Source organism: Macaca fascicularis, chromosome 4 (assembly GCF_037993035.2).
Source record: "Macaca fascicularis isolate 582-1 chromosome 4, T2T-MFA8v1.1".
Classification (NCBI taxonomy): Eukaryota; Metazoa; Chordata; class Mammalia; order Primates; family Cercopithecidae; genus Macaca; species Macaca fascicularis.
Genome location: NC_088378.1, coordinates 40,412,989 through 40,431,458, shown reverse-complemented (window position 1 = coordinate 40,431,458; position 18,470 = coordinate 40,412,989). Strand labels below are relative to the sequence as shown.

At 40.2% G+C, this 18,470-nt stretch overlaps 1 protein-coding gene and 1 pseudogene across 37 annotated transcripts in view; one reads left to right on the top strand and one right to left on the bottom strand.

Annotated features, from left to right (window-relative positions):
• Window positions 1-18,470, top strand: part of MAP7 (microtubule associated protein 7) — a 209,718-nt gene that overhangs the window by 172,110 nt on the left and 19,138 nt on the right. For 19 of the 37 annotated variants that reach the window (XM_015448711.4, XM_005551932.5, XM_045391474.3 and 16 more), the window contains 5 exons: window positions 2,160-2,273; window positions 7,354-7,502; window positions 13,557-13,669; window positions 13,978-14,261; window positions 17,214-17,466. In XM_015448711.4, coding sequence (XP_015304197.3) covers window positions 2,160-2,273; window positions 7,354-7,502; window positions 13,557-13,669; window positions 13,978-14,261; window positions 17,214-17,466 — 913 coding nt within the window. The remainder of the gene's footprint in view (window positions 1-2,159; window positions 2,274-7,353; window positions 7,503-13,556; window positions 13,670-13,977; window positions 14,262-17,213; window positions 17,467-18,470) is intronic. The other 18 variants (XM_005551937.5, XM_005551933.5, XM_065543445.2 and 15 more) reach the window with 1 other exon arrangement.
• Window positions 15,343-16,797, bottom strand: LOC102120354 (large ribosomal subunit protein P1 pseudogene; annotated as a pseudogene).

The following is an 18,470-nucleotide window of genomic DNA, read 5'->3' as shown; positions in this document are numbered from 1 at the left end:
AAAAAGTTATCTTATGGACGCTCTATCTCCATCTTGGTCAAGGCATAGTTATGAATGTGGTGGAAGTAGAAATGCGTTTCTCCTAGCAATATGTTTAGTTCAGAGTATCAGGAGATATAAAACAAATCTCTCTGGATTTGCTTTACACACAGGTTAATCATTTGATTAAAAATCATTTAATCATTTGATTAAAAACCCATTTAAAAACAGATAAAATTTTTGGTCGATGCCTTCAGATTCATGGAAATAAAGTAAATGAACTTCTTAATGGAGAAAGGAGACTTATCTTTTCCATGACAACCCATCTCTGCAGTTGTAAGCCACAGTCATCATACAGTTTTTCTAAGAAAAGGAAGAGTTTAAATTTCTTCCCTTTCTCATCTCTTGAAAATAGTTCTGTTGAAGATTTTCAGTTAATCCTAATCACCTTTTCCCCATTGATTTTACCCTGTAAATGTATTCTAATTTTAGATTGTATTCTATTCTGTTGTTATACTCACACTGCCATACATAGCTTATGATAGTACTTAGCCCACGGTGCTTTCTAATTGTAACTATTGCAGTAGTTTTTATAACATCTTTTTAATTAATGTCTTAATGTCAGATAATATTTAATTTAACCATGAAAACTCTTCTAATAAGCAAACTCTAACAAACAGTTCACTAATTCTTAAATTCACCAGCGCCTGATCAAAATAGCTACTCTTTTAAATTAGTCACATAGTTAAGGTACTTATTGGAAGTTGATACTTCATTCCAAATAGAAGCAACTATTTTTAAGACAATGTTTAGCAGTATATGGCTTTTATTAACTAAAACTAATTTCCTAGCATTTAAATGCCATTCACGTAAAATATGATATATATACGATAGTTATATAGAACACTGCCCCAGAGGCAAAGGAGACTTGCACCTGCTGTTTGTGGAGTGGAACAGAAGCAGCCTTTTCAGGTGCAGACAGTTTTAAAGACTTTTAATCCAGACATAGTGGCATGCACCTGTAAACCCAGCTACTTGGGAGGCTGAGGAAGAAGAATCGCTTGAGCCCAGGAGTTCAAAATCAGCCTGAGCAACATGGCAAGACGCCTGTCTTAAAAACAAACAATAAATAAAATTTTAAAATAACAACAAAAAAAACTTTTAAGAGTGACAGGAATGTGTTCTAAAATAAAGATATGTAATCACTTCCGTGATATTTGTAGAATTTTGCCAGCTTTACTGATATTTTTGGAAAATAGCTTCTATCGTTTCATGAGCCATCACTGGAAGCTAACCATATAAGCAAAGTAATTAATTTATAATTGGTATCCATTTCCTAACTATGACCTTGCAAAGCTGCAATGTAATTTGGGACTGTACATCATTGTGTTATGTTAAATTTGTTTTCTAGACTTCTTAGGCATCCACTAGCAATCTCTAGGATTATATTTATATTGGATTTTGGCTTTTCTGTTTAATTTTATCTTGCTTCAGCCTTAGCCTTGTCCTTGGCCAAATGTTTTATATTATTGCCAAAGAGGGACCTGAAAGAACCTGGCTTGCCAAATGAAAAGCTCAAAAGGATTCCCATACAGAACTTTGCATGAGTCTTCTTTCATTTTATGATATCTAATTCCCACATACATACCCCCATGGCCAAAGTAGCAATTCATGGAGATCTAGCGTAATTTATTGGGGCCCCTTTCTGTCTTTTATTTGACTCGTCTTTCATTAACCTGCCAGTGCCTCTATTGGGGTTTATTATTCAAGGTACTTAGGAAACCTTCTGGCTAAGGTGTGTGCCATCAGTCTACTGTCCATCCCAATGCCCATCAGATAGTACCACTCTGGAGTTATAGACACATACCCAAATAATAGCTGAAATGATATTTTTGTTTTATTGCCGGTTGAGTAGTAAAAGAGGGTGGTTAGCAAAATTTGCGTCTGTAAAACTAATTTAGAACCTGCTACAAACTTAACGTCTTGAAGAAAAGCAACCTGGTGGAATAACTGCTCCCTCTGGACAGGGGTCCTGTTGCCCTGATTCTTGGCCTGCCGTCCTCCCTGCAGAGCCTGGTCCTGTGAAGGCCCAGCGTATGGAAGCGATAGGTACGATGTATTATGCCCTCTTGACTCTGAAAAGAATGCTTCTAACATCTTGCTTATGTGGTGACGTTTAGCTCGCCGCCTGCAGCTCAGCCCATGGGAGAGCAGCGTTGTTAACAGACTCCTGACGCCCACACATTCGTTCCTGGCCAGAAGTAAAAGCACAGCTGCCTTATCTGGAGAAGCAGGTAAAACTGTCCAGGTGGAACTTTCCCTATGAAGTCAAGTCCTCCCTTTGAAGCATATTCATCTAATCACATCTCACTTTTTCCTAAAGTGTGCTTCTCTCTTCCCCCGGTGGAAATGTCTGTCGGTGTTGGTTTCATACCCCTGGCATTGTTTCCTCTGGGCATCTGCCTTAGCATCTTATCTGGACACCAGACGCCAGGCAGGCTGACGAAGCCCCTCCCTGGGCTCCGATGGCTTCAGAGGCTTCTGTCTGTTCATAACATGACCCGAAGAAAGTATTCCTTCCCTGCCTTTCCTTCTGCCTCTGTCTCTGAGCAGATGATCCAAGGTAGAAATAATTTAACATGCAATACTAATATATGGACTTGGGAATAAAATCAAAGTGCAAGTCTGTTATTTCAGCATAGCGTTTCATAATGTGGCTGTGGCACAGCTACTTCTCCCTGTGCCAATCTTTTATATGTAATCTAGGAATCGTACCCTTGCAGAACTCTCAGAGTTGTGGAGTAGGCTAATTGTAATATCCTTATTTGTTACATTCTTTGAAATTTATATGAAACATGCTTAGTACCAGTTATGATGATTGGTTATAACTCCTACTTTTTTGAAATGCAAAACGTACCTGAATTAGCCAGTTAATTTAATGATAATGAGAAGTTAGTGTGGAGCCTACATCTAGTTGATAAGAAAGGTACATGTTAGGCATTGGGTAACAGATGTCTCCTGGTGAGTTGATTTAGGTTTTCCCAAATATCTTCGGGGACAATTGGTGTATTTATATAAACAGTCTACTAGCTCTCATCTTTGGCACTTTAAAAGTGCTTTGCCCTTGCAAGCCTCTCCATGTTCATTAGCCTGCTTTTAAGTAATAATTGCTGGTGGTTTTATGGTGTCTTTCATCTGCAGTGCCCAATGAGTGAATGAATCTCAGTCTAAATCTCATAGTACCCCGGGCAGACAGTCACGAAGGCGAGTGTGGGCATTCCCACCACCTTCTTATGGAAACCAAGTGCAGCGACAATAAGTGACTTAAACCAAAGCCACTTAGAAAATGGGTAAACAGGATCATAAATGTTCTTACCCCTCCATCCTCAATGCCCTGAGTGATGCTTTATGTGCAGCTGTGCAGTCCGCTAGCTGAACCACAGTGTTGTGTGTTCTCCGTAAAGTCCACACTCCTGTAAGAGCCATCACATTGCATCTGAGGTTTTCCTGGAGGAGAAAGTACAGCTTATTTCAATATTTTTTCTATGCCTATGAATTTCACACTTTTCTACAAGTCATGAGTTTTTCTTTAGCTAATTGAAAAGCTTTTAAACCGCTTTTCAGGCCGGGCACGGTGGCTCACGCCTGTAATCCCAGCACTTTGGGAGGCCGAGGCGGGCAGATCACAAGGTCAGGAGATCGAGAGCATCCTGGCTAACACAGTGAAACCCTGTCTCTACTAAAAGTACAAAACAGTAGCCAGGCGAAGTGGCGGGCACCTGTAGTCCCAGCTACTCGGGAGGCTGAGGCAGAAGAATGGCGTGAACCCAGGAAGCAGAGCTTGCAGTGAGCCGAGATCGCGCCACTGCACTCCAGCCTGGGCAACAGAGTGAGACTCCGTCTCAAAACAAACAAACAAAAACGCTTTTCAGTCGTATTTTCTAGCATTTAGCTGGTTTATGACTGTCATGCTTCTGAATCTCCCCTTGTATGCTGTTTCCTGCCTCACAGCTGGGAAATCAGCTGTACTACTTTTGTCATCACTAACTCTTGTCACTTCTTTCACTCTCCATCTAATCTTTTCCAATACCGTTTCCTCATTTTCCAGCCATTCTACTTGCCCATCTTCTCCCCTTCTTTGTTGTTATGCTCAACCAAGGTACTTTTTTATCTGCAAACTGGCTCGCTATTTTGACACATTTCCATTCTCCTTGTCACAAGTTGATATGTTTCTGTAATTTGTTTCAGTGTGAAAGAGTGCGTAGCCTTTACTTGAGCTGCCTGTTTTGTCAATACATTGCCTGCTTCATTGTCACCGATTTCATCGATACAGCTTATGTTTAATGAACCAGAATTCCTGGGGTTTTTTTAAATTTTCATTTGGAAGTATATATGCAAACATCTCTTCCAATTATCTTGTCAAAACCACATTTTCCATCATTTTTATTTTTCATCTATTGTCCTTGATTATTCTTTCATGTTTTCCCATTTTAGTGTTATTCTTTGACCTCACCATATTCCTAATTGCTACTGGCAAGAAGGTAACCTATAATGTGTCCTGTGCTGGGTTACATCAGCAGATTAAACAGCTACTCTTAGCCCTGGGATGTACAGTGATTGTAAACTCCCTGCACAGACAATAGAGTAGTTGAGAGCTGGAACTCCCAGTCTCACACCTCTCATTTGCAGCCACTGCTTTGGGTTGACTTTTCTATACTTTTTTTCCCCAGGACATTCAAAATACAAGTGATTATTAGAGCTCAGGATTAAATAATGTATGTACAATGCTTGGACTAGTACCTGCACATAGTAGGCCCTCAGTAAATGCTAGTATCATATTATCATATTATGCCGTTTTTCTTTTTGCTGTGCTACATTTCAACCACTTGACCTGCATTATCTTTTCTCTGCACCCATTATTTCATACAGAAAATCCTGAATGAGTGAAATTAATGCATACTTATGACCAAGAGTAGGATGAAGTACATATACTGTGGGAGACTTTCTCAAAGACATTTTCATGAGACAGTGTTCACGTTTAATTAACTACTTGGGATATGAAGTGTACTCTGGGAAAAAGTAACTATATATTGTTCTTACTATTTCTTCAGAAGGGCAGATTATTCAAATAATTGATTTGAAGATTTCAGGTTTTTCAGTACTTGCTATTCAGTGCAGCAATGAATTCCATGAAATCCAATACCCTTACAAGAAATTTATGTTTATTTTAGCCAAAAGATGTTCTTTGGACTAAATTTGAGGATGTTTTTCTATGGACTATACTAGCTAGATTTAAGGATATTTTCAACCCATATTTAGTATCACGTCAACACTAAAATAAAGAATAAACCAGAGGCCTGGTGATATTGGCTTACATCCATGATAGCCTCAGGAAATGCTCCATACATACTTCATGAAATTATTTTCCACTTGAGGGAAAAGAAATCATATTTCCGTACTTCATTCCTTTTTCAGTGTCAGACCCATGGCCTCCAAGCAGAGCTGTTTTCTAGGGTTTCTTGATCCTTGAGCAAGGTGAATGGCCTCTGGCTCTGTCCTGGGCAGTGCGTGCCTCCCCCACCCCGATTATTAATCCCCAGAAGTGCCTTGTGCCAGGATGTTATTCCTTAAATGCATTTGATTGACTTGGAAGAATTTTGCATTAGTGAACTCTTTCTTGTCTAGAAAATGCAAATGCCTTGTTGTGGCACTTGAGAAATGATTATTTTCGAAGAGTTTTTCCTGTGATCACAGGCAAAATGACAAAGAGATTCCCTCCTTCACAATACAAATCCTTCCTTCTCCATTAAGGTTGGAAGTAAAGCTTTATATCAGTTTCCAATTAAGACATACATATATTATTTTAAGGAAAACTGAAGAAATGAAAAAGTGTTTTAGTTTATCCTGAAGAAACAGAATTCTGTTTTCAAATGATGGGAAAAGAGAGTGCAGTTTCCAGTCTATTCACTGTCAAGGCTGCAGTGAGCCAAGATGAGATCGTGCCACTGCATCCCAGCCTGGGCAACAGAGTGAGATCCTGTCTCAAAACAGAACAAAACCATGCAGTGATAGCCAGAAGATACTGCCAGGCATTTAATGAAAGAGCACATTAATAAAGATGCAATCTGATTGACTTTCTGTCTGTAAATTAAACCCAAATAGCAAATCTTTTTTCAACTCTATAATCCTGAAGTTAAGATCACCCCAAATTTGTCTTGTGAACTTTTGAGTTTTAAATTTATTAATCCTCTTACATTCAGCTGTCATAGTGGTTTCTTTAAAGGGTTGCTACAAAGCCTACAGTTGAGAAGTCCTTTTATAACCATGTCCAAATACATAGTATTCTCTATAATTGTGTTTGTCTTATTTTTGCTAGGAAATAAAATTTCTGAGTGAGATCTGAAAATGGACCTTAGAACCTGAATACTCACACTTTTGATACCTATGCAGTGTTATATGAATTTCCTTAAACCCACTGTTGTTCACAATAACTTGATTCATAACAGTGTTCCTTGGAAGGTAAATGGTCAGAAGCTATGTGGTTTTTCATAAAACATTCCATCTTGAGTAAAACTGTAAAAGTTCTTCATGGTTCAACCTTACATTTGGCGGATCTAACATATTTTTGTTCTATTCAACATTTTAAATAGATATAGCTAATCTCCCCATATGTTCTAATGCTGCTTCCTATGAACCATCAAATGCCTTGGCTTTTGGGAAAACCCAGAAGCATGCATTTGGTTTACCTATAAATAAATAAGACATGTACAGAATATTTTCCTGGAAAAGTATTACTTATCCTTGTGACAAGTCTTAACACCTGGTAAGACTTGTTCATTTAACATTTTTTAAGTTTGGTTGCTGTTTTCCCCTGCTGGCTGTTGAACTTGAATCCTGAAACAGTTGTAGTATATCTTGCTTGCCTGCTTGCACGCTTCCTCTCTTTCCACCTTTTATTCCATCTTAAAGCTAATTTAGGAAAAGTCTGGTTATAAACTACTCTTTACATAAAAATTATCTTTTATCACTAATGTAGTGTTTTTTCCAGAACCATCAGCTAATAGGAATATAAGACCATTGCTCTCCATAATTACTGGATTACTTCTACGTCTTTCATTAGTATTTAAAGAGCCAAAGAGCTAACAATATATTCCAGATTTTTTACGTGGACATGCCTTCCTTTTGGACTCATCATAAATTCATAGGACTGTAAGGACAGTTGAGTATGATGGTTCTGGGCACCTTTAGGTAATAACATCTTCTTCCTACTTTTCTCTCTATCTCTGCTTTGCTCCTTTTCCTGAACCTGCTTTTGGCTTTCTTCAACTGCTCTTCTGGCACTCTTGTGTGTAAAACCAATCACCTGCACCCTAGTTATCCCCATTTGTCCTCGTTCAGCATCTTGCAGCCCCATCATCATGCCCTACAAAGCTGCACACTCTAGAAATTCGATGGATCGACCAAAACTCTTTGTAACACCACCTGAGGGCTCTTCTCGCAGGAGGACCATTCATGGCATAGCGGTGAGTAGCTGTTGGGAGCAGCTGGGCAAGTCTGGGAGCCAGTGCTGTTCCTGTGCAGACTGGACACAACCCTGAGGTGCGGTGTGGGCCTAAGAGGGGGAGACCGCGACATCCACCATCCCATCTCTCCCATTGATCATGAATCTGGCTGGCTGGGCAGTAGTGTCCCCTCACTTCCTCTTCACTTGGGGATTTTCCTCTCCCTAAACATTTGAATTTGAAGACAAAAGCTGTTATTTGTTCAAGCATATATGAGTGGATGCCCTACCCTGCTGGAGCGTCCATACACATAAGTGCAATGCCAGAATACTTTCATTTTTGAAAGTAGGAAAACCAAATGGCCTTTGAAGGGGAAGTGGGCTTGGACCACTGCCTTGGCATTTTATTCCAACCATATCCAGAAGCTGGCTGAACTCTAAATGTGGTTCACGCAAAAGCAAGATAAAGAATTTTTATCCTGCTTGGCTAATCCCTGTCAAGGCCCTGTCAAGGGATCTTAAAATATAGTCAAAAAAGTATTTTGAAAACATTAGTCATTTACTAAATCACTAATTCTTAAAAGGCTGTTAGGCTGTGCTATAAACTCAGATTTTGTAAGTCAAAAATATAATTTGTACTTGTTATTATGGGCTGAGGTAATGTTAATTTTCACCATGCTATAAATGCAATGAGGTAATTTGTATGTCTCCAGGAATCTTTCTTCTTCTTTGCTTTAAATCCTGTGTTTATTTGGTATCAGTTGAAAGATACAAACCTTATTCTGTGGTCTTTAGACATTGTACTTTAGTCTTAAAGGACTCACCAGTCAACTAGAAGATCTCATTGCCTCTCTCCAAGATAACAGTATGACCCTTTTAATGAAAGGCTGAAACAATTTCTTAAAATCATAACTTCCCAGAGCAATTCAGATTTATAAACCTGATGGACACTTAAAAGGATTTTGCTTAAAGGATAATTTAGGGTTGTGAGAGCTTGATGGCTTTGCCTACACCCTGTTTTTCTTTCAAGCTCCATCAGCCTTTCTGGAATCTGTGTTTGATTCATGATTGAGTCAGGCCTCCAACCCTCTAAGCCACAGGTGAAACAATCTTTGATGTCTGGGAAGTTTTAGTTTATTAGTGTTTCAGAGATCCTCCTTAACTGCAGACAAAAAGCCATAGTTAAACAGAACAGCTTGGCCCCAAAGTTGGGGGTACTCACTGGGCAGGGGAAAAGAGCATTCGCCATGGAAAAAATATCTTGTTCTGGGTAAAAACAAAAATTAACACTGCTTGAGAGAAGGTTGAGGGCCACCTGTGGCTGACAAGTTAAATGAAAGATGTGTCATTACATGATCCAGAGCCTTGGTTTGTTTTGTTTTTATTACCTTCCTCTTTCTCTATTTAATCAAGTAGCTGTCTTTTTACCTCTTTACAACCAAGTATTTAGGCAAATACTGCCAGAAAATGACTCAGAGTCATTTATATCCTGGAGCTGCACTGTGGAATTCAGTAGTGACTGGCCACAGTGGTGAGCACTTGGAAAGGGGCTAGTGAAACTGACAAGTTGAATTTTAAGTTTTTAAAAAATGTTTAGTTGTGATTAAAAAAATAAAAAAAAATAACATAAAATTTACCATTTTAACCATTCTAAAGTTCAGCAGTGTTAAGTATATTCACATTGAAGTGCTACCAATGTCCAGAACTTTTTAAGTCCTGAAAAACTCAAACTGTATACCCATCAAACAACTCCCCATTTCTCCCTCCCCTCAGCCCCTGGCAGTCACTGTTTTAATTTCTGTTTCTGTGAATTTAGCTACTTTAGAGACCACATAAAAGTGAAATCATGCAGTGTTTGAATTTTTGTGCCTGGCTTATTTCACTTAGCATAATGTTCTCAAGGTTCATCCTTGTTATAACATATGTCAGAATTTCCTTCCTTTTTGGGGCTGAATAATATTCCATTGTATTTGTATACCACATTTTGTTTATCATTTCATGTATTGGTGAACATCTGGGTTGCTTTCACCTCATGGCTATTGTGAATAACACTGCTATGAACATAAGAATATAGATATCTCTAGAGATCTTTCTTTCAATTTCTCTTGATATATAGAGATTGCCGGATCATATAGTAATCCTATTTTCAATTTTTTGAGGAGCCTCTATGCCAATTTCCACAGCAGCTGTATCATTTTACATTTCTACTAACAGTGCACAAAGATTTCTGTATCTCCACATTCTCGCCAACAGTCGTGATCTTGTTTTTTGATAATAGCCATCTTAAGGAATGTGAGGTGATGGTTTGTAGTTTTGGTTTGCATTTATTTAATGATCAGTGATGATGAACGTATTTGCATATGCTTGTTGGCTTTTCATATGGCATCGTTAGAAAAATGGCTATTCAAGTTCTTTGCCTACTTTTTAATGGGGTTGTTTTGTTATTGTTGAATTGTAGAGTTATTTATATATTCTGGTAGTAACCCCTTATTAAATATATGACTTGCAAATACTTTCTCCTATTCCATAGGTTGCCTTTTTACTCTATTGATTGTTTCCTTTGATATATAGAAGTGTTTAAGTTTGATGTTGTCCCATTTGTTTATTGTTACTTCATTGCCTGTGCTTTTGGTGTTATATCCAGGAAATCAGTACCAAACACAGTGTCATGAAGCTTTTCACTTACGTTTTCTTCTAGAGGTTTTATAGCTTTAAGTCTTGCATTTAAGTCTTTACTCCATTTTGAGTTAACTTTTGTATATTTTATAAGGTAGGAATCCAACTTCATTCTTTTGCATTTGGATATCCAGTTTTCCCTGCATCATTTGTTGAAGAGAATGTCCTTGTTTCATTGAGTGGTGTTAGCATTTGACCATATACACAAGGGTTTGTTTCTGGGCTCTGGATTCTATTCCATTGGTCTATGTATCTTTTTGCTTTGTTTTGTTTTGTTTTGTTTTGAGACAGTCTCACTCTGTCACCCATGCTGGAGTGCAGTGGCGCAATCTCAGCTCACTGCAACCTCCGCCTCCCAGGCCCAAGTGATTCTTATGCCCCAGCCCTCTGAATAGCTGGGACTACAGGCATGCACTACCACGCCCATCTAATTTATGTATTTTTAGTAGAGACAGGGTTTCGCCATGTAGGCCAGGCTGGTCTTGAACTCCTGACCTCAAGTGACCCACCCACCTCGACCTCCCCGAATGCTGGGATTACAGACATGAGCTGTAGTGCCCAGTCCCATATATCTATATGTCTTGATACCATTACCACAGTACTGATCACTGTAGCTTTTTACCAATTGAGTATCTCTAATTCAAAAAAACAAAATACAGAATGCTCCAAAATGTGAAACTTTTTGAGTACCAACATGACACTCAAAGGAGATGCTCATTGGAGCATCTCAGATGTCCAGTTTTATGAATTAAGGCTGCTAAAGCGGTAAGTGTTAATGCAAGTATTCCAAAATCTGAAATCTGACACACTGTAATCCCAATCATTTTGGATAAGGGATACTCAACCTGTAATATGTTGTGAAATCAGGAAATGTAAGAACTCCAACTTTGTTCTTTTTCAAGATTATTTTGGTTCTTCAGGGTCCTTTGAAATTTTCTGTGAATTTTGGGTCGAATTCTTATATTTCTGCAAAAATAAAAATTATATTGGGATTTCAATAGGGAATGCATGGAATCTGTGGATCGCTTTTGGTAGTAGTGACATCCTAACAGTATTAAATCTTCTAATCCCTGCACACAGGACTTCCTTCCGTTTATTTGTGTTGTCTTTAATTTCTTTCAGCACTATCTTCTAGTTTTCAGTATGCAGGTCTTTGGCCTCCTTTGTTAAGTTCATTCCTAAGTGCTTTATTCCTTTGGATGTTATAGGAAATGGAGTTGTTTTTCAAATTTCCTTTTCTATTTTACTTAATTTGGATTAATTTAGATTTAAATTCAAATAGGCAAATGTGGTTAGTGGCTAGATTTAGAACATCATCATATCAGAAAGTTCTATTAAACAGCACTGCCTTAAAGTATCTGTCAGTGAATCGTCTCTCTTGGAGGATATTTATACTGTATTCTAAACTACCTTAATTACAAAATTAAAGTCTTTTTCCTGCTGATATGTTGCCCAGGCCATTGACTTGCTGAGCATGTGTTCCCCCTCAGCATTGTGGAAAGTATTAATAGGAAAGATGATTGTATAGATGGTGGGCTATTAACTCAGATCAGGATGAGAATCAGGAGTGCCTTTACATGTCTGGTACCCAAATGGGTGGTTGGATATAAGAGTAACAAAAGGACTGAAAGAGTTAAAAAAGAAAAGAAAAAAACTCCCTGGTTGGGAGGGTGTTAAGTATTGAGTGTTTTTCCAAACCATTCCTCCTCTGCTCACCTACCCCTAGGTGATTAAAGGAGATCACTTTTAAAAAAGAAAGAAACAACTGGTTCAAAGGCACTGTAATCCTAGGATTCTGTACCTTTATATAGGTTCATTCCCTGATCCCTGTATTATCAAGGCACAGATAATAATCCCCAACCCCCCCACCACATCAAAAATTGTCCCTCTTGAGCCTTTTTCCCATTTAGATCACCCATTGATCTGATTTCAGCCAAATCAAAATGTTTTGAGAAAAAGAAAAAGAAGGGCTACTTGAGGTGCTTAACCCCAGTCTCCCCTGGGAAAAGCCCTGGGCCTGCCACCCTGTACACCAGCCAGGAGCACCCCATATGGTGGCTGCAACTTTTGATACCCAAAGCCCACAGCAGCTCTCTGAGGCCCCACCTCCTACTTTTGGGGACTAAAATGGGAGAAATGGTGATTGAGCAGCTGGAAATGATGGAGAGCTGGCACACACTTGTGAAGCTCTTCTCTGCCTCTTTCTTCATTTTTTCTGTTTAGAAATCCCAGGGAGACAATGAGCATTATTTGACACTTAGATGTTTTTGCTTCTCTGATAACCCAGTCCATCAACTAGGGTGCTATTAAGGAAAATGGAGGGAAGCAATTAAAAGGGACACTGAGGGGAATAAAAGGGAAAGGAAGGAAGAGAGGAACTGATGCTTGAGCCAGGCAGAAAAGGAGAGAAGAAAAGGTACACTACTAGTTCATGTCACCTGGGGCTAGATAATACTCTGCCCCTTCCCATGCATGCTTGCAGTCTGCCCTCCTGACAGGTGTTCACCTAGGTGCCTCCAGCACGTGCCCCTCCTACCATTGTCAGGTTTCAGATACTTGGAAAGGGTCTGTTTTGCTCTGTACAATTTTTGTTTGTTTTGGTCTCGATTGACTTTAGAGTAGTAGAACACTTCTCTTGGCTTCCCTTTGCCCATTTTGACTGAGGAAAGTGTCATCTCTCTAGCTGAATTCCTAGTTGGCAGTCAGGGAGGCGTGATGTTTTGGCCCACCTTCAGATTTCAGTTTATTCCTGGTAAGGAAGAGCAAAAAAAATAAATAAATAGCTGAAATTCCTCACTGTAAACCTGACTTTTCTTCAGAATCACCTATTGTATCCGTTATCTATTGCTGCAAGAGGACACTAGGTGAGGAAGGACTTGATTCCATTATAAAACATCAATATAAAAGAAAAATGAGTTTATATCTAATATAGCAGGCATATAATTTTTTTTAAAGACTGAGATACAGTATGTTTGGGGGAAAAATGCTAAGAATTAAAAAGAAAAAGATGTGTTTTAATTCAAAGTTTTTTAAAAATGGAAGTAACATTTGACATTTGTGTGGGATAAACCTGATTGGGAGGTTTTGCTTCAGGTAATGAATTTTAGACACAAAGTATAGGTTCTTTCTAAAAGTATGTATATACATATGCTTTTTGACAAACATGACTCCAGATCACACATCCGGAACCACCTTATTAGTGTCACGTTGTGTCAATTCAGTTATACTGTTCAGTGTTAAGCTAACAAGGGCCTTTTGTTGAGATGGAATGGGTATATGTGACATAGCTGAGAACATTCCTTAAAAGGCATTCAATGGTTTCTAGCTCCACTGTTGAGTATTGTGAATGTGGTTGCCTCGCTCATGGAAAAATCTAACTATTGAGTTTCTCTGAACTTAGGGCTATAAAAAAGAAAGAGAGAGAGAAAATGTACCCTTCCTCACATCTGGCACCCGAAGGGCTATATCTCCATCTAATCCCAAAGCAAGACCGCCAGCTCCCTCCCGACTTTGGTAAGTGAAATATAAGTGGCTGGCTGGGTTGTTCCATGTTAGAGAATTAGTAGCTCGCTCTTCTGAAAGTGAACTGTTCTTCTCATGCTGTTTGGCTTTGACTTAGGGAATAACATTCTTCCTGAAAGGAAAGGAAAAAGAGAAATTGGAATGGTTCCCTAAAGCAACTCTATTTCTGCATCTACCACATAAAAAACAAATACACTGAGCTAAATATCTGCATTCTCTTCCATCGAGTCGTGTTCTAGGTTCTGGCAAGCCTATTCTCATGTGTCCCCTTCTGTCTGCCTTGTTTGTTTGTGGCCCAGGCTTCCATCCAAGTCTCTTCCTCATTTGCCTGGCACACCCAGACCGACATCCTCCTTGCCACCCGGCTCAGTCAAAGCTGCTCCTGCTCAGGTCCGGCCCCCATCCCCAGGCAACATCCGCCCTGTCAAGAGGGAAGTCAGAGTGGAGCCTGAGAAAAAAGACCCTGAGAAGGAACCTCAGAAAGTTGCCAATGAGCCCTCACTAAAGGGAAGAGCACCTTTAGTGAAGGTAGAAGAAGCCACAGTTGAAGAGGGGAAACCTGCTGAACCAGAAGCTGGCCCTGGTAAGAGCGAAGTCACCTGTGGTGCGGGTGCTCTCTCTTTTTCTCCTGCACTGCTTTGATGAAGCTTTTTTTGTTTTCCTTTTCTTCTCTTATTGGAGACTTGGAAATTTTACTCTAAGGTTAAGTTTAACACCTTTCCTTAAGTATAATATTTTAACTTAGCGTTGCTTAAAAATAGTTTAAAAAAAAAAAAGAAAAAGAAACCTGGCAACACTATTCCTGTGCATCCTGGAGTTTAAGGACCCCTGGCATAGCCTGTGTGCTTGACAGAAGTCAGAATTTTTTCCAGACACTGGTTTTTCACCTCTGCCAGGGTAACCAGATGCTATTTAGAAATGTAAAATCACCTGGAGCTAGTTCAATATTTCTAGTTGAAAATTGTCTTCATCCAAAGTTTTCTACTTAAGATTGATTTGAAGATACAGGGTGGGGCAAGAAAGAGGAGATGATTCAAGACAGGTGAAGATGGTAGAGGAAAGAGGAGTCCAGTGTTTGCTTCCATGGAAAAGGAGAGGAGGGCCATAGAGCATCATAATAGCCATGAAAAAAGTCTGTGGAAGCAGAAATAGAAATGTAAATCTCAAATCATACATCCAAAATGTGAATTCTCAGTGCTTTTATTGGCTGAGTTCATTCCATAAAATGTGTTCAGAGCACCTGCATCAAAATTACCTGTTGTATTCATTACCTATTGCTGCATAATGAATTAGCAGCATAAAACAACAAACATTTCTCATATCACATGGATTCTTGGGTCAGGAATTTGGCAGCAGTGCAGCTGGGTGGTTCCTGCTCAGGACCACTCATGAGATTGCAGTCAAGCTGTCCACTAGAGCTGCAGTCATCTCAAGACTCAACCAGAGCTGGAAGGTGGCTTACACACAAGGCTGGGGGCAGGTGGCCTCAGCTTCTCCACACATGGACCACTCCATGTTATTGGTGAATGTCCTCATCTGTCTCCTTGCTCTGCTGGCTTCTGCCAGAGTGAGTGACCTGGAAGAGAGAATGAGGAGGAATCTACAATGTCTCTTATGACCCAGTCTCAGAAGTTGCACACCAATGTTTCTGTCACATTCTGTTAAGTAGAAGCAAGTCACTAGGTGGGACTCACACTCAAAGAGAAACATAGTCTCCACCTTTTGAAGAGAGAGTTTTCGAAGAATTTAAGAGTTCAGCTTTTTATTGAACTTGTTACAAAAGAGGTTTAGTCAAAAAGACCAAAGCCCATAGCCTCCTCGGGCTCCTCAGACTCTCTTTTCTTTGCTTCTGTTTCTTCTCTTCAGCTGGAACAGCATTGGTGGAGGAGGCAGGACCTCCTGCTGGTGCAGGTCCACAAGCTCCTCCATTGCAGATGAGGCTCCACATGTCAACATTGGCCAGGGCTTTTGAAAACAAGCCAGTCCAAAAAGGTTCAACATTTACACCAGCTACTTTAATGAGGGCATTGATCTTATCCTCCTTGACGGTCACCTCACCCTCATGCAGAATGAAGGTCAAGCCTCATGCACAATGCAGGCGAGCTCAGAAACAGAGGCCGTGGGGCTGGCACTGCCCGGCAAGGTGCTAGTTGCCAGATGGAGTGAGGGTCCCACTTCAGCATGGTCCTAGATTCCTCAGAGGGACTGAGTGCAGCTTGGCAGCAGCTGAGGAAAACTGGAAATATTTTTAAACCACCACATCTATAATGTTTTGACATACAGACCCTTGACTTTACCTCAGACTTACTAAGTCAGAATATGTAGTGGTGGATATGAGGACTTGAAAGACACTAAGCTTGTCAGTTGACTCCTAAACATGGTTGCCAGATAGAACACAGGGTGGCCAGTTAAATCTGGCAATGCTATTCCTGTGAATTCTGGAGTTTAAGGACCCCTGGCGTAGCCTGTGTGCTTGATAAAGTCAGAATTTTTTCCAGAAGGCCCACTGGTTCTCACCTCTGCCAGCCTAACCAGATGCTATTTAGAAATTTAAAACCACCTGGAGCTGGGAATTCAATATTTCTAGTTGAGAATTGTCTTCATTCAAAAGTGTTCTACTTAAGTCTGAATTTGAAGATAGAGGGTGGGGCAAAGAAATATGATTCAAAACAGGTGAAAATGTTAGAAAAAGGAGAAGTCCAGTGTTTGTTTCCATGGAAAAAGGAAGGAAAGAAGGGCTATAGAGCATCATGATGGCCGAGAAAAGTCTGTGGGAGCAGACGTAGAAATGTGACTCTTGAAAGGAGGGGCTGGAGCAGCCAGGGGCCAGAGCTTGCACTTGCTGGTGCCTTGCTCACTGTGTTGCCGAATTGTGAGTGCCTGTGTGGGGCTTCTGGGGCACCAGCTCTCTAGGTCATCTTCATAAATCTGAGTAAGACTAGAGAACTTCTGCTCCCATCTTGCATCTTGGCAGCCTGGGATATATAAGCAGAATGAGCACCGGCTCCCAAAGAGGCCCTGAGCTCCTCCCATCTCAGACCAAGAGACAGCTCCGGGGAGACAAAATGGTCCTCTTCATAGGGTGTCATCTTCCCAGTCTGAATCTGGACTCACGGCATGGATGCTGAGGATGCTGCTCTAGTAATGAATGGTTACCAAAGAGTAGGAATTTTCAAATGCAATAAAAGACAAATGGATGATCTCATCTTCTTTTTGCTCAGTGTATAACTCCCCACAGACTAACATGAGGCTCTGTACACATTCAATATATGTTAACTGATTTAACTGGTATAAAAATAAGACTTGGTGACAGAGTATTAGCTTTGTTGGATGTCTCACTTACACATACTGATTTTTTTATCTGTTGCTTGGTTACAGATAGAACACAGTGAAACTGTGAGAACACACAGTAATAAACATTCCCTTTTCTTTTATAATGGTAAATTCTAGGCCTTGGATGTGGGCAATGCTAGTTTTGATTTTGTTCTTTGGATTTTGTTTCCAATTGGTTTTCTCCTTGTACCTGTTTGTGCAGCTGCTCCAGCCACGACCCCAGTTCCAGTCACGGCCCCAGCTCCAGCCTCGGCCCCAGCTCCAGCCCTGGTCCCCACCCCAGCCATGGTCTCAGCCCCATCATCCACTGTGATTGCCAGTGCTTCTCCTAAGACTTCTGCAGGTACCACCAACCCAGAGGAGGCCACAAGGCTGCTAGCTGAGAAGAGGCGGCTGGCCCGAGAGCAGAGAGAAAAGGAAGAAAGGGAGAGGAAGGAGCAAGAAGAACTTGAAAGGTAAAGGGGAGACATTGCTCCACACCATGGTGTCAGTGATGTCAGTGACACTTGGATTAACTCAACACCCCTCTGAGAGGCAGGAGGTGATAATACTGATGAAAGTGAATGGATTAGTTCTTTCAGGATTACTGTTACCTATTTTTCCTGTGACTACTAAGTGGTTTGTTTTTTAAATCACATTTTTCTTCTTCTTCTTTCTTCTTTCTTCTTCTTTTTCTTCGTCTTCTTTCTTCTTGTTTTTTTTTTTTTTAATAGAAATGGTGTGTCACTATATTGCCCAGGCTGGTCTCAAACTCTTGGGCTCAAGGGATCCTCCCACCCGAACCTCCCAAAGTGCTGAGATTACAGGCATGAGCCACCATTCCCAGCCACGTTTTCTTATTTTAATGACAGTGCAACAACATTGATGGAGAAAGGTTTAAAGAAAAAATCCATAATCATATCAGTTTTCAGTAATTGTGTACATTTTGGGTGGTCCTTTCTAGTTTCTCAACAGTATGGGAGTGTGTGTATACATATATATACATATACATATTTACATAATTATAACCACAGCAGAGGTACAATTGTACAGTCTGCTTTTTTACTTAACACATCTCCGATCTCCAGGTTTCCGCTTTGTCTTTGTAATTATCACATTAAGGCTGCATAATAAGGGTTCATGTTTTCTCCTTTCCAGATAAATCTCCTCTCAGAGGGTAGCCAGGTGGGATCTTGACATGCCCCGTGATTGCCTGCCAGGCAGTATCCCAGACAGTTTGTTCAATTGGTCATCTTCTGGGCTTGATAAGACTAATGTCAATATAATTGTTCTTCAGACGAACACAACTGTACCCTGGGGAAGGATCTCATGCCCCCGCTGGGCCGCCATCTTGGCCATGCCCTGCCCTTGGCTCCAACAGGGAGCTTACGTGGCTGTCTTCCTCCTGTCCAGTGACAGAACACTATGACCCTTATTTATTTACAAAGATTTCCTTTGACGGGGGTGCTTCAAATTCATT